This window comes from Lithobates pipiens, unplaced genomic scaffold (genome assembly GCF_037356315.1).
Source record: "Lithobates pipiens isolate NorthernLeopardFrog02 unplaced genomic scaffold, aLitPip1_a1.2 Scaffold_28, whole genome shotgun sequence".
Classification (NCBI taxonomy): Eukaryota; Metazoa; Chordata; class Amphibia; order Anura; family Ranidae; genus Lithobates; species Lithobates pipiens.
In genome coordinates, this window is record NW_027507789.1 from 206,043,755 (window position 1) to 206,062,581 (window position 18,827).

An 18,827-nucleotide genomic window follows, 5' to 3' on the forward strand; every position below is an offset into this window, starting at 1 on the left:
AATCTTTATCCCAATATAGTCCTCACTCTTGAAGCAGTATAGGGCAAATTCAAATTTTACCTCGCAACTTCCGTTCGTACGCACAACAGATGCTTTATATACACTGCGCATGTGTCAAACTCCGCCCCCGTGTCGCCCGCCCCTGACGTTCTTTTTCATGGTGGAGATGGTGGAGATCTTGCACAGGGAGGATTATGATGGGAAACATGGTCCATTGTCAGAGAACCATCATAACTAACGTTTGTTCCCGCATGCCAGCTGTCAATCTTCGTTCCTCCAATACGAACGTGCATACGTCACGTCGTAGGCAAGAACAAATGAGTCCCGGACCAAGCACGCGCACCCACAAGAACAGGTTTGCGTGCGCACACGCCAACGAATCAAGGCACACAAGGCCAACCTCTGCCTGTCCCGACTACAAGCCTGCCTTCCAATTGTGTACTTCACTGCCAGCCTGTTGCCGACTCCTGCCTGCTCCTGACTCTGCAAGTGACCCTGTCAGACCTCTCCCAGACTAATCCGGAGATCAGTATCTCACCTATTCCAGGAAGACTCCAGTGTTCCTGATCTTCAGCCACCTGTCTACAGGCACCTGCACCCTTCCGTTGCCCTAGCAGTTCCTGTCTCAACCTCCAGGGGTGCTAGGAGCGGGACAGTGCAAGAGACTGCCCTCATCATTTCGGACTCCGCTGCAAGGTACGTGGCATCCATACACCCATCCCAATAGAAGAAAGGATGACATATTGACAACTGTTGTCAACACCCTGGAGCAGAAGTTTGGGATACGCCAGTCAAAAGAGCAGTTAAAGCGGAGGTCCACCCTAAAGTGGACCTTCCGCTCATCGGAACCCTCCCCCCCTCCAGTGCCACAATCGGCACCTTTCAGGGGGGAGGGGGGGTGCAGTTACCTGGATAATCCAGGTAACTGCACCCACTTCCGGGATAGCTCTCTGCGGAAAGGGGTGTAACTTACGCCCCTTTCCGCAAGTGCCCGCCCCTTCCCGCAAGTGCCCCGCTGCCTGCTGGGAAACACACAGATCCCAGAGGCAGCGGGGAGCGTCCTTATTGCGCAGCGCGATTCGCGCATGCGCAGTAGGGAACCCGGAAATGAAGCCGAAAGGCTCCATTTCCTGATTCCCATACCCAAGATGGCGGCGGCAGGACCCGACAGGTGACCTAGAGATCGGCTTCGGGTGCCGACATCGCGGGCGCGCTGGACAGGTAAGTGTCACTATTTTAAAAGTCAGCAGCTGCAGTATTTGTAGCTGCTGGCTTTTAAAAAAAAAAAAAAACGCGGAGTCCCGGTGGACTCCCGCTTTAAGGAAGCGATGGTCCGACGTCAAACTCGGGGAGTCAGATCAGTATCGCAAAATAAAGAAGGAGCTTCAAAGAAGTAAGTACTTGTCGTGTGTTCCTTTTACGATCATTAACTTGCATGCTGCTCCATGTGCTTTTCTTTACTGTTGTACAGTTTGAAATGGCTACTTTCAGATACGTGGGCACAGTAATCATTCGTAGAAAACAGTGTTCGTAGGAAACATCGTTCGCGGGAAACATCATTCTTTTGCCAATAAATACGATGTATTTAGCTGGTACAGGGTGATACCTGCATTTTGGTCATGCTAATTTGTCCTATCAAAAGAAGTTTAGTATATTTTTGTCTAGATGTGTTTGAAACTAAAATGAATTGCAAACTTGATTCCGTGGAATGTAAGGAGCTGTTTACGCATCCAGGTTGGTAAAAAGGGAATTTCCATCATGTCTTCAACTTGGATCTCTTCCCAAACAGACAATTGTACACCAATTCAAATCAATGTTTCATATTCCTATTTCTGCACTCAAATATCAGTGTACTACAGTGCCTTGCGAAAGTATTCGGCCCCCTTGAACTTTTCAACCTTTTGCCACATTTCAGGCTTCAAACATAAAGATATCAAATTTTAATTTTTTGTGAAGAATCACCAACAAGTGGGACACAATTGTGAAGTGGAACGAAATCTATTGGATAATTTAAACTTTTTTAGCAAATAAAAAACTGAAAAGTGGTGCGTGCAAAATTATTCGGCCCCTTTACTTTCAGTGCAGCAAACTCACTCCAGAAGTTCAGCGAGGATCTCTGAATGATCCAATGTTGTCCTAAATGACTGATGGTGATAAATAGAATCCACCTGTGTGTAATCAAGTCTCTGTATAAATGCACCTGCTCTGTGATAGTCTCAGGGTTCTGTTGAAAGCGCAGAGAGCATCATGAAGACCAAGGAACACACCAGGCAGGTCTGTAATACTGTTGTGGAGAAGTTTAAAGCTGGATTTGGATACAAAAAGATTTCCCAAGCTTTAAACATCCCAAGGAGCACTGTGCAAGCGATCATTTTGAAATGGAAGGAGTATCAGACCACTGCAAATCTACCAAGACCTGGCCGTCCCTCTAAACTTTCAGCTCAGACAAGGAGAAGACTGATCAGAGATGCAGCCAAGAGGCCCATGATCACTCTGGATGAACTGCAGAGAACTACAGCTGAGGTGGGAGAGTCTGTCCATAGGACAACAATCAGTCGTACACTGCACAAATCTGGCCTTTATGGAAGAGTGGCAAGAAGAAAGCCATTTCTCAAAGATATCCATAAAAAGTCTCGTCTAAAGTTTGCCACAAGCCACCTGGGAGACACACCAAACATGTGGAAGAAGGTGCTCTGGTCAGATGAAACCAAAATCGAACTTTTTGCCCACAATGCAAAAATATATGTTTGGCGTAAAAGCAACACACCTCATCACCCTCAACACACCATCCCCACTGTCAAACATGGTGGTAGCAGCATCATGGTTTGGGCCTGCTTTTCTTCAGCAGGGACAGGGAAGATGGTTAAAATTGAGGGGAAGATGGATGCAGCCAAATACAGGACCATTCTGGATGAAAACCTGTTGGAGTCTGCAAAAGACCTGAAACTGGGACGAAGATTTATCTTCCAACAAGACAATGAACCCAAACATACAGCAAAATCTACAAAGGAATGGTTCACAAATAAACGTATCCAGGTGTTAGAATGGCCAAGTCAAAGTCCAGACCTGAATCCAATCGAGAATCTGTGGAAAGAGCTGAAAACTGCTGTTCACAAACGCTCTCCATCCAACCTCACTGAGCTCGAGCTGTTTTGCAAGGAAGAATGGGCAAGAATTTCAGTCTCTCGATGTGCAAAACTGATAGAGACATACCCCAAGCGACTTGCAGCTGTAATCGCAGCAAAAGGTGGCTCTACAAAGTATTAACGCAAAGGGGCCGAATAATTTTGCACGCCCCACTTTTCATTTTTTTATTAGTTAAAAAAGTTTCAAAAATCCAATAGATTTCGTTCCACTTCACAATTGTGTCCCACTTGTTGGTGATTCTTCACAAAAAATAAAAATTTTATATCTTTATGTTTGAAGCCTGAAATGCGGCAAAAGGTTGAAAAGTTCAAGGGGGCCGAATACTTTCGCAAGGCACTGTGTATATATATATATATATATATATATATATATATATATATATATAAATAAATATATTAGGGCTTTGGAAATTAAAGATTAATTCCTCGATTATTTTTTTTATTGATCAAAATTCTTTTGATCAGTACTCACCTGTCCACCGGCTTCCGGGTCTTCAGGGAGTTCCGTTGGAGATCCGGTGACGTCACAGACATCGACGTCTCCGGACTCCTCCCCCCCTTCCCCCAAGTACCTCCATCTGCTAACAAAGGGAAGGTGGGAGGAGTCTGGTGACATCAAAATTCTGATTGAACGTAACGCGTACGGGGAAGGAGCTAGGCATGACGTCACCCGCTGCTGCCCTACGGAACTAACACGATTGTCGGCTTTACATGCTGTGTTTTTTTCATCTTTATGTGAGTAGTTTGTGTTTGAACACAAAAATTACATCTTATACTTAAGCAGTGAGCACTTAGATCTTTTCTTTCTACCCATGACCTGGCGTCCTTGCTGAGATCTAAGGAGACGTGAGAGAAGTTTATGGTCCGTGTTAACTCTTTTGATACCTGCTTGCATGACTTCCTGTTTGCACAGGGGTCCATGCCATAAGGTGAGAGTGATTAGTTAGACTGGAGGTGGAGGGATTGTCGTGCTACTGTGTAAAAAAAAAAAAACTACTTACGTCAATACTACAGTTTGAATTTAAAACGTATTTGTGTGAACTGTGAAGTTAAGTCATGGATTGTGGAAACTAACTAATGTCGGGTGATTGTATATAGTGTATACCACATTTACTACTGACTAATGCAGAGTATTCGCTGTACGTCACCGTGTTCGGAACGAACAGACTTTTGGTGTGATCGCATGTGGCCAAGTCCGTTCGGTTGGAACTCAGTCGGGAAGACTGTCAGAGTTTATTCTGATGGAAAGTCCAGTCGTGTGTACGCGGCGTCTTCTTGCTGCAGCCACTCTAAAGACTACGACTATGTCAACATAACTATTTATGCTACAGGGTAGCATAGTATGTGTTGGGGGCATGTGATTGGTCAGGGGGGGGGGTGACACTTGGTTCCCCTAATGGGCGGGCCTTATATATACTTTAGGTGTGTCATGTGACCCGTGACTTTGCAGGGTCTCCTTCTGGAAGAGGCCTGCTGCTCTGCAGCCCTGTCTTCGCTATACTTTCTGTATTAGCTGTTTTATCACACCTTGATAGTATTGTTATATTGTTGGCAGGCGTTTTATTTATCCTCACCAGCATGAATGAAAGCCGCAAGTCCTTGACTTTTGTTTGTCGGGGGAACTGTGTCTTGGCACTGATTGGTGCATGGTGTCCTTGGGAATGAAATTTTCCTTTAACTTCCTCCTTCGTTTGCAACCTTCCTCCACCCCTTTATAGGAAGAGGACACGGTCAGGGGTTAGGTGTGTTTCTTGTGTGATTTACTTTGCATGTTTTTTTTTTGAGTCAATGTTCATAAAGATCCTAAAACAGATGGGTCAAGGTGATCTTGTGTCTGAAACCTTCACACTCTAGATGTCTGAGGCTCAGGATGCAGAACTGTTCTGCCCCACTTCCATGTATTTTTTAGGTATTTTATTGAGGTTATAATTTTTCTGTAGTATGCTGCCATCTAGTGGTGGTTTTAAGCCATTGCAGCTTATGTCCTCCTCTCCTGTTTAGTGTTAGGTAGTTCAGTCCTATGTAGACCCTCCCCATTTCTTCTATGTTCCCTCAGTCAATGTTAGTTATCCCCAGAGACAGAGTGTGGGGAAGTCATTGACTTCTTATGCTTCAAAAGACTTGAAAAACATCCTCTTCCACTGAAATTAGCTAAAGAAAAAACTGCATTCGATTCAACTGAAGAGTTACAAACAACAATTGAAATTGTGGCACAAACAAATGCTAACGCACCATCCACATGCGCTGCCCTCTACTCCCCTAGATATATGTGAAGATACGCCTGTGTAGCACATAGGTAGCTCATAAAAAGTTCATGAGGAGTTCATAAAAATCCCATAAGGAAGGGTGGTGTACTTCAGTAGGCAGCTCCACCTGAGACAGGAAAAATCTCTGAAATTACAAAAAAAAAGAACACAAGGGGGGGCGCCAGCTAAGTGCAGTATCAGTGTTTGATGCCGCACTTAGCTGGTGCCCCCTTGTGTTTCTGTTTCAGCTAAAGAGTTAAGCTGCCTGTGGATGGTACAGAGTCAGCAGGTGACCATACTGTCCGGACAAACTGGGTCTAAGGAGGTATGTCATTAAATTGGAGGAGGGGGAACAGCAGGCAAAAGCAATTCACATATAGGGTGCATTTATAAAAAAAAAAAATGCACAAAGCTCTTTGTCTTATGAAACTGCGTCTAAATTTAGTCTGTGTGAATGGGAGGTGAAACTGAATGTTCTCAGGCTATTTTTTCTCATGCCACTAGATGGCGGTGATGATTATTGTTAATAAATACTTGTTCATCAGCTCCACCTAGTGGCAATAATGCAATATTTTTCTGAATCACACATTCAGGCCCGGTTCACACTATTGCGATGGCAGACACCGCATGTAATTTGCAGCGCACTGCTGTTCACATTACATGCGATGTCTGTGCGGTGCAGTGTCATCCATACAGATAGTATGGCTGATATCGCACCGCTTTCAGTGCAAACACTCACAGGACTCATTTTTTTCTATTCGGACCAGAATCGGATCACATGTGTGTTCACACATATGCGATCCTATTCATGTCCGAACTGTCAATTAGCAGTGCGGAATGTGAGCTGAAATGGGGGTGTCGTTAACATATAATGACACTCCCCAGCAGTTCGCATATGGCAGTGTGAACTGCCGTGCGTCCCGGGTGCGATTCGGGAACCCGCAGTTGATTCGCAGGGTTCTCGCATCGCAGTAGTGTGAACCGGCCCTCAATGTGGAGAGAAAATAAGTCGATCATTCCATTTTTCCCCATTCAAGTTTCTATCTATCTGATCCTTAATGCCGTCTCACCTTCAGGCAAGGTTTGGTCAGCATCAGCCCCTTCATGACCGGCTTCTCATGGTAATAATCGATGAGCTTGTTCAGATCCGGGAAGAACGAGCTGGTGTTCAGGTGGTAATCTCCCACTGAGTCCCGCAGGATCTTGAAGTGTTTCACCGTGTCGTTGTTTCGCACTGCGATAATGAAATGCGCAACTTTGTTAACAAGAAAAGAGCAAAGTCATCGCTATTGTTCTCTTAAGACATTTCCTTGTGGTTCTGCGTGTTATGGTAATTAGACATGTACAATTCGTTTAGTTCCACATTTGTTTTTTTAACAAACTTTGCCAAATTATTTAATTCCGAAATCTCTGAATTTTTCAATTTCCGAAATTTCAAATTTCCGAAAATTAGAAAATTGGAAATTTCGTAAATTCTAAATTTGGAAATTTCGTAAATTCTAAATTTGGAAATTGGAAATTTTGGAAATTCGTAAATTGGAATTCGGAAATTTGGAAATCTGAACATAAGAATGAAAATCGGAAAATTCAAAAGAATGAAAATCCTAAAATTCGAAAACCCGAAAATCTGAAATAACTTAACTATTATTACTAATTATTAAATTCTAGGTATTGGAATTTCCTTTCAAATTTGGCTTTTGGTAAATGTAACGAGTACAAATTTATCTGAAGTTACAAATTATCTGAAATAACGAATGCCATATCTAAACGAATGGAATGTAACGATATAATAAAAATAAATAACACTAATAATAATAAAAACTTTTTATTATTATTAATTTGTTCCATTCCATTTTTTTTTTTATGTGGCATTCGTTATTTCCGATAATCCGTATCTTCCGTCTTGGGGGGTCTTCTCGCCAGACTCCTCCACTATCTTCTGCTCTTTTGCTAGCTCTTTTACTAGCGGAGCAGCCCGGCTTTCTTCTTTGTCGTCACCGCCGCCGTCCGGGGGTCTTCTTCCGACTTCGGGGTCTTGTCCCCCTCTTCGGTTCTTCTTGTCGGGCCTCCACTATCTTCTTATAGCTCTTTTACTAGCATTGGCCCGGTCTTCTGTCTCCGCCGCCTTCTTCTCTTCTTCTCCTTCCTTGCAATGTTGACACAACGCTCTCTCTGGCCGCAATGTCAGGGACGCGTTGTGTGGCGACTTATATAGGGACAAGGGGCGGGATCACCTGGTGATGTCACATGGTGACCCCGCCCCTTAGGATGTCACAGTCCCGGAGGAGTGTGTATGGGGCTTTAGGCTTTCTGCATAACATAAGGCATGTTTGTGTGTGTCAGGAAAGCGTGCCGTCTTCCACATGTTCTTTGCACGCACAGATGTGAACGTGGCCAGACATGCTTCGATCTCCTGGCTAAATGTGTAAATCAGGAAAATACCACATTGTGACCAGTAGATAGCGCTGGTGATCATTGTAAATAAATACATGGTCATCAGGCTCCATCTACTGGCAATAATATATTTTCCTGAATCACACATTCAACCTGGAGAGGAAATAGCCTATGATCGTTCCATTTTGCCCTTATTTTAACAGTGAGAGAGACAGAATAACAACAAAAATATCCATTCAAAAGAAGTTATGAATTGATTTGCATTTTAATGAGTGAAATTTACTTTGTGGCAAACCCCTTGTTGGCAGTCACAGAGGTCAGACGTTTCTTGTAGTTGGCCACCAGGTTTGCTCACATCTCAGGAGGGATTTTGTCCCGCTCCTCTTTGTAGATCCTCTCCAAGTCATTAAGGTTTTGAGGCTGACGTTTGGTAACTCAAACCTTTAGCTCCCTCCACATATTTTCTATGGGATTAAGGTCTGGAGACTGGCTAGGCCACTCCAGGACCTTAATGTGCCTCTTCTTGAGCCACTCCTTTGTTGCCTTGGCCATGTGTTTTGGGTCATTGTCATGCTGGAAGACCCATCCACGACCCATTTTCAATGCCCTGGCTGAGGGAAGGAGGTTCTCACCCAATATGTGACGGTACATAGTCCCCGTCCATTGTCCCTTTGATGCGGTGAAGTTGTCCTGTACCCTTAGCAGAAAAACAATCCCAAAGCATAATGTTTCCACCTCCATGTGTGACGGTGGGGATGGTGTTCTTGGGGTCATAGGCAGCATTCCTCTTCCTCCAAACATGGTGAGTTGAGTTGATGCCAATGAGCTCAATTTTGGTCTCATCTGACCACAACACTCAGTCAGAATCACAATCATTCAGATGTCCATTAGCAAACATCAGACGGACCTGTACATGTGTTTTGTTGAGCAGGGGGACCTTCTGGGCACTGCAGGATCTCAGTCCTTCACGGCGTAGTGTGTTACCAATTGTTTTCTTAAAGCGGAGGTCCACCCTAAAGTGGACCTTCCACTCATTGGAATCCTCCCCCCCTCCGGCGCCACGATCGGCACCTTTCAGGGGGGAGGGGGGTGCAGTTACCTGGATAATCCAGGTAACTGCACCCACTTCCGGAATAGCTCTCTGCGGAAAGGGGCGTAGATCTACGCCCCTTTCCAAAAGTCCCCCGCTGCCTGCTGGGAAATACACAGATCCCAGAGGCAGCGGGTCCATCCTTATTGCGCAACGTGATTCGCGCATGCGCAGTAGGGAATCGGGAAATGAAGCCGAAAGGCTCCACTTCCTGATTCCCATACCCAAGATGGTGGCGGCAGCACCCGAGTGACGATCGAGAGATCGGCTTCGGGTGCCGACATCGCGGGCGCGCTGGGCGGGTAAGTGTCCTTATTTTAAAAGTCAGCAGCTGCTGTATATGTAGCTGCTGGCTTTAAAAAAAAAAAAAACGGCGGACTCCCGCTTTAAGGACTATGGTCCCAGCTGCCTTGAGATCATTGACAAGATTCTGGGCTGATTCCTCACTGTTCTCATGATCCTTGAAGAGCAGTGTGATGGATTCCAGGGCCATCTCTTTTGAACAGCACCCCAAGGCACTCATACAACACACCTGCACTGCAGCGCCCATGATGCACGCTTGTTGTGTCTGAAAAGCGATTGGTCAGATTTCGGTCTCATGCAGGCAGGAGGTGCATTTCCCCGTGATTACTCAGACTGTACATTGTGACTTTGTAGCAAGTCACAGGTTGAGACAATGAGACAAGGCAGCCGGGAACTGATCTGTAGAGAATGAAAGAAGTTCCTGGGTGGCCGCACGTCAGAGAAATCTTTACTAGTCAATAAAATCCAAATGCAGCCACATATCAAATATATGGAAAAACAGGATAGAAAAACGAACGCGTTTCACGCCTTGTTCTGGTGCTTATTCATAGCCACATAAGCACCAGAACAAGGTGTGAAACACGTTAGGATTTCTATCCTGTTTTTCCATATTTGATATGTGACTGCATTTGGATTTTATCGACCAGTAAAGATGCCATTTCTCTGAGGTCAGGACAGAGTCACTGCAGCAGAAAAACAAAGCGTTAGTGATAAAAACGATGGTGTTGCTGTATGATGGGACATGTCATAGATTTGTAGAATAAATGACAGTTCCACGTTAATCATATCCGTCTTTTTTTTCTGTTTAATCCTGCAGGAAGAGGAAGCCTCAGGGTCCTTCCTATGACCCCCCCTCCACCAATGAATTACCTGAGAGGGCGTAGACGAAGTCCTGCTTGTCGCTTTGGCGGACCAGGAAGGATCCGGTGGTGTTTCCGCCTTTCATCAGCAGCTCGATGGCCTCCGTCCGCGAGAGTTCTCCGAAGAACCATCTGGGGGAGACAGGTACACTTATTATACAGCAGTGTGATGGGGACTGTCTGTACTACACAGAGCAACCAATCAGATCATCTCCTTCCTCCTGTGACACCAGACCTCCCAACATTTCGAAATGGGGATGAGGGACACCTACTAGCAAATGTATGCAGGCATAGGACACGCCCCCTGTCACACCCCCTTAAAAGGAGAATTAACCCCCAAAAAAAGGTTAATTAAATCCACAAGTGCTTTTTTTTTACCACTACTATTCCTTTATATTGGTTTTTAAAATTTAAATATAAAAAAAAAAATATATAAAGATTGAACAATGACTTTGTAATGTGGATGGCCGGTTTACCAGCTCTCAGTAGATTGTGCTGGGTGTGTCCAGTATTAGAGGTGGGGGGGGAGGGGTGTGCACCCCTATGGCGGGCAGGCTCTTGAACGCAGACTTTGCCCTCTTCTCCTGCGGGTGGATTTAAGGTGATGGAGGAAGGAGTGTAATCTGAGACAGGAGGACAAAGTCTCCTCCGCTGGGCAAACACCTTCCCGATAATCGCTGCCTCTGAGCCCAGTGTACAGTACAGGCCTGTGTGTATGAAGAGCTCTTTGTAAGGCCTGTAATCTGCCTTTATAAAGGGGCGAGCTGAAATATGAGACTGTCGGAGCTGGAAGGAAAGCACAGGCCTTCTTCAAACTATTCGCCCACGTTGTATCTGCTGCGCTGGAGCGGATGTTGATATGAAGGAGTAACCGATAATCACATATCATACAGTGTCACACGTGTAATCCGTGTTCTGTACATACATGCATTTTCCCACTCTTTTTACTGGGTAAACATTTGCTCAGAGGACCCCTTTTAATCACCCGCAGGACAAAGGTGTCTGGGAGTTTTTGTTTTGTATTTTGCCCTTGCCTTTCAGGGTGATAATCTTTGAGGATATCCAATTTAAAAGACCAGCCCACCCAACGTGGAGTTCCGTGTCCCCCATCCCTTAATTCCATCCTCCTGCCCCTCTCGGCAGAAATATCACTTCCAGTCATCCTATTACTTCTCTGTTCTATCAAATAAATCAGTGTTTCTCAATTCCAGTCCTCAAGGCACCCCAACAGGTCATGTTTTCAGGCTCTCCATTATTTCGTACAAGTGATTTGATCAGCTTCACTGCCTTAGGGCCCTTTTCACACTTGTGTGACTTGTCCTGCGACTTGGGACTGCAAATGTTTATCCTCACGACACATCACAGGAAGCACCTCCATGGTTAACAGAGGACAAAATTAGAAATAGACTTAATAAATCACCGGCGGACCAGATGGCTTGCACCCGAGGGTACTTAGGGAACTTAGTCAAGTAATTGCCAGACCATTGTTCCTAATTGTTACTGACAGTCTACTGACTAGAATGGTACCAGCGGATTGGAGAAAAGCCAATGTAGCACCAATATTTAAAAAGGGCCCAAAATACATCCCTGGGAATTACAGACCAGTTAGCCTAACATCAATAGTATGTAATCTCTTGGAAGGGATGATAAGGGACTATATACAAGATTTTAGTAATGAGAACAGTATCATTAGCAGTAATCAGCATGGATTCATGAAGAATCGTTCTTGCCAAACCAATCTACTAACCTTCCATGAGGAGGTGAGTTGCCATCTAGATAAAGGAAGGCCCATAGATGTGGTGTATCTGGATTTTGCAAAAGCATTTGACACAATTCCCCATAAAAGTTTACTGTATAAAGTAAGGTCCGTTGGCATGGACCATAGGGTGAGTACATGGATTGAAAACTGGCTACAAGGGCGAGTTCAGAGGGTGGTGATAAATGGGGAGTACTCGGAATGATCAGGGGTGTGTAGTGGGGTCCCCCAGGGTTCTGTGCTGGGACCAATCCTATAAAAACAGTTCAATCTCTGTATTTGCGGATGATACTAAGCAGGGCAATAACTTCTCCGCAGGATGTGGAAACCTTGCAAATAGATCTGAACAAATTAATGGGATGGGCAACTACATGGCAAATGAGGTTCAATGTAGAAAAATGTAAAATAATGCATTTGGGTGGCAAAAATATGAATGCAATCTATACACTGGGGAGAGAACCTCTGGGGGAATCTAGGATGGAAAAGGACCTGGGGGTCCTTGTGGATGATAGGCTCAGCAATGCCAAGCTGCTGCTAACAAAGTAAACAGAATATTGGCATTAAAAAGGGGATCAACTTCAGAGATAAAACGATAATTCTCCCGCTCTACAAGACTCTGGTCTGGCCTCACCTGGAGTATACTGTCCAGTTCTGGGCACCAGTCCTCAGGAAGGATGTACTGGAAATGGAGTACAAAGAAGGGCAACAAAACTAATAAAGGGTCTGGAGGATATTAGTTATGAGGAAAGGTTGGGAGCACTGAACTTATTCTCTCTGGAGAAGAGACGCTTGAGAGGGGATATGATTTCAATATACAAATACCGTACTGGTGACCCCACAATAGGGATAAAACCTTTTTTGCGGAAGGGAGTTTAACAAGACTTGTGGCCACTCATTAAAATTAGAAGAAAAGAGGTTTAACCTTAAACTACATAGAGGGTTCTTTACTGTAAGAGCGGCAAGGATGTGGAATTCCCTTCCACAGGCGGTGGTCTCAGCGGGGAGCATTGATATCGATTTCAAGGAACTATTAGATAAGCACCTGAACGACCGCAACATGCAGGGATATACAATGTAATACTGACCATAGGTTGGACTTGAGTCTTTTTTCAACCTCACCTACTATGTAACTATGATAAGTCATACTCCATGATTTTCAATGAGTACCATTCATATACCGTTCAGGTCGCACAAGTGTGAAAGGGGCCTTAGTAATTACCACAGCCGTTTCATCTGAGGGAAATCCTGAAAACATGACCTGTTGGGGCGCCTTGAGGACTGGAGTTGAGAAACACTGCAATAGACTATACTGTTTGTCCAGCAGATCGAATGCACTGCTGGGAGGTGGGCAGAGTCGGGAACTGGGGGGGGGGGGCAGAGATCTTACTGTAGCACTGACCCCCGAAGGAGCGGCTGGTTTTGTTGGGCTTACCGTTACCTTCTAGACCTCGTGTACGTCTAGGGGTTTCCCGAGGTAGATGGCCCAAATAATTGTAGAAACTGACACTGGATCCACTTGTTTGAATATTTATTTGAAAAGGTAGAGAAAAACAATCTCTCAATGAAGAGTAGAGGGTTAGGTAGGAAGTTCAGGTACTTTTCAGTCTCTCACTTTAGAAATTCAGAGAATTACCGTATCATAACTGGAATCTCACAGCTACCGGATAGACCTCCTCTCACCAGGCCTAGCAGCCGATAGAGTGTTTAGGTAAAGCAAAGTCTCTGCCACAGACTTGAATGTAACTGAGGGACGTGGGTAAATTTAGAGAGCTCTCATACGGTACCAGTATCTTGCATCCTTTCCAGCGATACCGTATGAGCGTAGATCCATTTAGTGTCCTTCAACTGAGCCTCCAGGCTCCTTCTGAGAAGCCAGCCTTATGCATGGCCTTCTGCCTAGGAGTCCTCGCCTGGGTGCTTCTCCAGTTGCTGGGCCTCTCCACAGATGAGACGGCATCAGACCACCTTTGAATCCTTCTCTCAGCTACTTTGCCTCGGGCTAGCCAGCTCCGAGACTCGGAATTGGGTGGATCCGCAACCCAGCTCATGCGGGCCATGGGGGCTGGTCAGGAGGACCAGGACCAAACAGACAGATCTTCTGGACCGTAACCCAGAAGCATGTGATGTCAGTACCTTAAATACCCTTTCCCAGAATGCACAGCAGGATGACACACCCACTGGGTTGGTTCAGAGAAAGAATGACACTCAATACGCCTAGCAAGACTGCTTTCTCACACTTGCCAGTGGTGACAGCGACACCTGTGGCCAAGGAGAACCCAGTGCAATCCAGCTAGACTGGTACTGAAATCATAATTTGGCATAATTAACCCTAAAACCCAACTGTGACTTTAGGAATAGTAAATAGAAAAAAAAAAACACATAGAGCTTGCTCTTCAGGAGCCGGCGCTGCATTACCAACACGGTCCTCAAGAGATACAAGGAGGTGCGTTTGTATCCAAGTGATTACATGACCTAACCCCAGTGTCATTATATCTTATACTATTATTACTAGTAGTAACAATGATAAAATGATGTACAGTAGTACTATTATAGATTATATAATTATTTGCTGATATTATTTTGTATTATTATTTTATAGTATTAAATGTGTTATTAATATTAGTAGTAGTAATGATATATTATTTATTGCATTATTTGTATTATTATTATTCGTGGTAATATTTTATGTTATTCTTATTATTTTGTTTTATTATTATGGCTATTATTACTAATAATAACAACACAAATAATATACAGTATATTATTATTAGTAGTAATAATAATAAAAATGATAATAAAAGATTTATTATTATTATTTTATAATATATAATTATTATATTATTATATTTTATTATTATATTATAAGAATAATAAGAGAAGAAATATTAAAGCAGAGGTCCTTACTTTTAAAATATGGACACTTACCTGTCCAGGGCGCCCGTGATATCGGCACCGGAAGCCGATCTGTCCCTCGGCTCTTGGGTGGAGGCGCCGCCATCCTCGTTAAAGGAATCAGGAAGTGAATCCTTGCGGCTTCACAGGCTGGTTCCCTACTGCGCATATGTGAGTCGCTCTGCGCGATCCCACTGATCCCTGCTGTCTTCTGCATGATAACAATCTTACTACTACTACTAATAATGATACTATTTATTATTATATTTGATATTATTATTTTATGATTATATTTAATTTTTATTATTTCTAATATAATAAATAGCATAATTATTGTTATGATTTTTTATCATCATTATTTTTTTTCTATCATATTATTCATAAATATAATAATAATATTAATAATCAAAATAATTTTATTATTATCATTATTATTTACTACGAATAATAACTATAACATTGTATATTATTATTAAAAAGATATAATAATATTAATAATAATAATAATAATAATAATAATAGAATATATAATATAATTCTACTACTGATACTAATATTAATACATCTTCTTTATTAATCTTATTTGCAATAAGAATACAATATGACAATAATAAATATTATCTAAACCTCTCTCTGTAATAGGAAACATTCTTTGGTGTCTCCCCCTACAGGTGCACACATATCAATGCAAGTGACCTTCCTTTTTTTCCCGTATAATGGGTGCCTCCTTGTTTTCTTGTATGTATCTGGGAACTTTCTCTGTGACGTTATCTGACTTATTTGTCACCTTTGCGTGTCACGGTCATTTAAGTTCTCCAGCTCCGCCCCCCCGTACCTGTCGGATTACTTCTTATTGAGTCACAACAATTGTCCTCCAGGCTTTATTCACCATGAGAAACCACACAGATTTTTTTTTCCTGCTACACCTTCTTACCAGAACTGATGGGGACTGCACGCCCACAATTTAAAGGATCACCCCACCTTAATGTAATATGTTAGTTGTAGGTGGAGCTGGGTTTGCTGAGTCAGCCTAATTCTCATATGCCTTGGATGTAACAGTGAGATCTCCCTGACATCATTCCTGACTCTACTCTTGCTCCTGCTTGAAACTCAGCACAGGGATGGTGGGAACCCCTTATAATGGGCACAGCAGGTGTGCAGACCCAGGAACTCAGCACAGGGATGGTGGAACCCCTCAATGGGCACAGCAGGTGTACAGACCCGGGATCTCAGCACAGGGATGGTGGGAACCCCTCATAATGGGCACAGCAGGTGTACAGACCCAGGAACTCAGCACAGGGATGGTGGGAACCCCTCATAATGGTCACAGCAGGTGTGCAGACCCAGGAACTCAGCCCAAGGATGGTGAGAACCCCTCATAATGGTCACAGCAGGTGTGCAGACCCAGGAACTCAGCACAGGGATGGTGGGAACCCTTCATAATGGGTACAGCAGGTGTACAGACCCGGGAACTCAGCACAGGGATGGCTGGAACCCCTCATAATGGGCACAGCAGGTGTATAGACGCGGGAACTCAGCACAGGGATGGTGGGAACCCCTCATAATGGGCACAGCAGGTGTACAGACCTGGGAACTCAGCACAGGGATGGTGGAACCCCTCAATGGGCACAGTAGGTGTACAGACCTGGGAACTCAGCACAGGGATGGTGGGAACCCCTCATGATTATCCTAACAGTGCAGTGTAATGTAAACTTGGTTTAATGTTGAACCCTAATTGGTGGTGTGCTGAGCCCCCAACTCCGTTATAGAATCACAGATCCAAACTAGTAGATTTCCACTGCTGCCTACTCAGCAAAAATAGAATGCATGGAACGCCCCTTTTACACTGGGGCGGTGTGGGCATCGGCGGTAAAGCGCAGCTATTTTCCATCGTTTTAGCTGCGGTGTTAACCCCTGCTAGCGGCCGAGCAATGGGTAGGAGCGATAAATACACCGCTTCTAATATGCGGCTAGCAGGACTTTTTTCACCGTCCTGCAAGCACACCACTCCACTGGAGCGAAAGGGGCCATTTTTTCAGACGCTATTTTTAGCGCCAGCAACCGCCCAGTGTGAAAGGGGCCTTAAGGAAACTTGATGGCTATGTTACATAGCTACATAGTTAGTAAGGTTGAATAAAGACACCAGTCCATCCAGTTCAACCTGAGTGAGTGTCTACAATTGTCTCTATTCCTGTACATTCACATTGGTCCCTACCCTCAAGGAGCCCACAATCCAAGGTCCCCATTGTTATACTAGGGCCAATTTTGGACTGAAGCCAATTAACCTACCTGCATGTTGTTGGAGTGTGGGAGGAAACCCACGTAGGCACAGGGAGAACATGCAAACTCCAGGCAGGTAGTGTTATGGTTATGGTTGGGATTCGAACCAGCAACACTTTTTACTGCTAGGTGAGAGTGCTAACCACTACACCACTGTGCCACCCTAACTTGTTTAAGTCTGCTTTACACTGTAGCAATCTGGCTTCCCCTGTGGCAGGTTCACTTTAAGGCTGGGTTCACATTGCAGAGATGTGGGAATGCCGCAAATCCGCTGCGGGTTCCCGCATCGCATACCTCCCGGCAGCAGTTCACACTGCCCTATGCGAACTGCTGGGAGTGTCAGTGAAACGTTAATGACACCCCCAGATCAGTTTGCATATCGCAGTGCAATCTGCAAACTCGGACACCCATGCGATCCGATTCTGCTGCGGACCAAAAAAAGGGTCCTGTGCGAGTTTGGGGCGGGTGCGATGCAAATTCAGCCATACTATCTGTATGGCTGAACTCGCATCACACAGAGATCGGATGTGATTTGCACTGCAGTGCGGTGCGAATCACATTTGATTCTCGTCACCGCTGCAATGTGAACCCAGCCTAAAGGGAATCAGTCAAAATAAAACACTGCAGTGATCCCTCACCTGAAGCTTCTCACACAGGTATTTAGCTTAATGACTCCCTCTCTGCACAGAGAGAGAAATAAGGAAGCGTGGATTGCTGAGCTGACAATGTTTGTTGCCTGGCTGTCTCTGGCTTCAAGCATGCACGAGAGTAGAGTTGCCACCTCATCCCTTTAAACCCGAACACATATGAATTACACAGGTTCTGGGGCTAATTTCATGCAGATAAGGCACCAAGTGAGTTTAATTATCACCTTAATCAGCCACAGAAACTGTGCAATTAATATGTGTTCGGTTTTAAAGGGATGAGGTGGCAACCCTACAGGAGAGTGAACTGGGTACTTGCGTGAAGCCGCTGGATCACCATGACAGCCAGGTAAAGGAGAGGTCAGCACTGGCTACAGGGAACATGAAAACATTTGCTTTTTATACTGCAGATTACTCGGCAAACACAGCTAATACATCAAAAGTAAATGCAGTTTCAACCAATGCTATAATACTGTGACCTCCACAGGCACCTACCTTTCCCCTCCTTAAAACTCCTCGCCTACCAGACCTTTATTTTAAAACCCCCAATCTTGGCACTTACTGCTTCTCCTCCACCGTCCCTTCCTCCGCTAGGTAATTGAAAGGCACATATCCCCGTTCGCCGGTTTTACCACCGATGGCGTTGATCCTGTCCACCAGCCACCAGTCCCCTGTCTTTTTCACGGCTTGGAAGCGGTCGCCGGCCTTGAAGCTGAGTTCCTCTGTTTCAGAGCTATCGAAGTCCCACAGGCTGACATACCTGTGTACCTCCATTGTCATAATCACATAACCGTCCATATGAGAAGCTCGGGTCACAATGGGAGTCCTGGCAGCTGCATGGGAAAGTTCCGACGGGAATTCCCCGCGGCGGAATGACTCCTGGAAGAAGTTGGGTGTGGAGGACCGAAGGCCACAGGAATATGTAAATCTTACCGGCTGGGTCAGTCTTAAGTAATTATCTGGGTCACCACCGGCGCAATTCTACTTCCTCGTTTGTCAGCGTTACACCTTTCCAGAGAGGAGGGAGGAGAGCAAGAAAGTCACCGGCTCACCTCACTTGCTTCAGGACAAACTGCATACAATCCGCGTCTTCTGTAATAAACTGTATCCAATGCCACATTTTTTTTGTTTTCAGGAAATTGGGAGTTTTGGTGATCTCTTCTATGATGAATGGGGATCTGTAATCCCCTAAATGACAGATTCCTGGGAGTTGTGC

The 18,827-nt window shown here is 44.6% G+C and overlaps 1 protein-coding gene across 1 annotated transcript in view; it reads right to left on the bottom strand.

Moving 5' to 3' along the window:
* PTK6 (protein tyrosine kinase 6) overlaps positions 1-18,621 on the bottom strand; it is a 31,684-nt gene extending 13,063 nt beyond the window's left edge. Inside the window, exons 1-3 of the mRNA XM_077460363.1 lie at positions 18,174-18,621; positions 10,050-10,171; positions 6,463-6,626 (exon numbers count right to left, since the gene is read on the bottom strand). Coding sequence (XP_077316489.1) covers positions 6,463-6,626; positions 10,050-10,171; positions 18,174-18,409 — 522 coding nt within the window. The 5' untranslated portion in view covers positions 18,410-18,621. The remainder of the gene's footprint in view (positions 1-6,462; positions 6,627-10,049; positions 10,172-18,173) is intronic.
* Between the last annotated feature and the right edge of the window lie 206 nt (positions 18,622-18,827).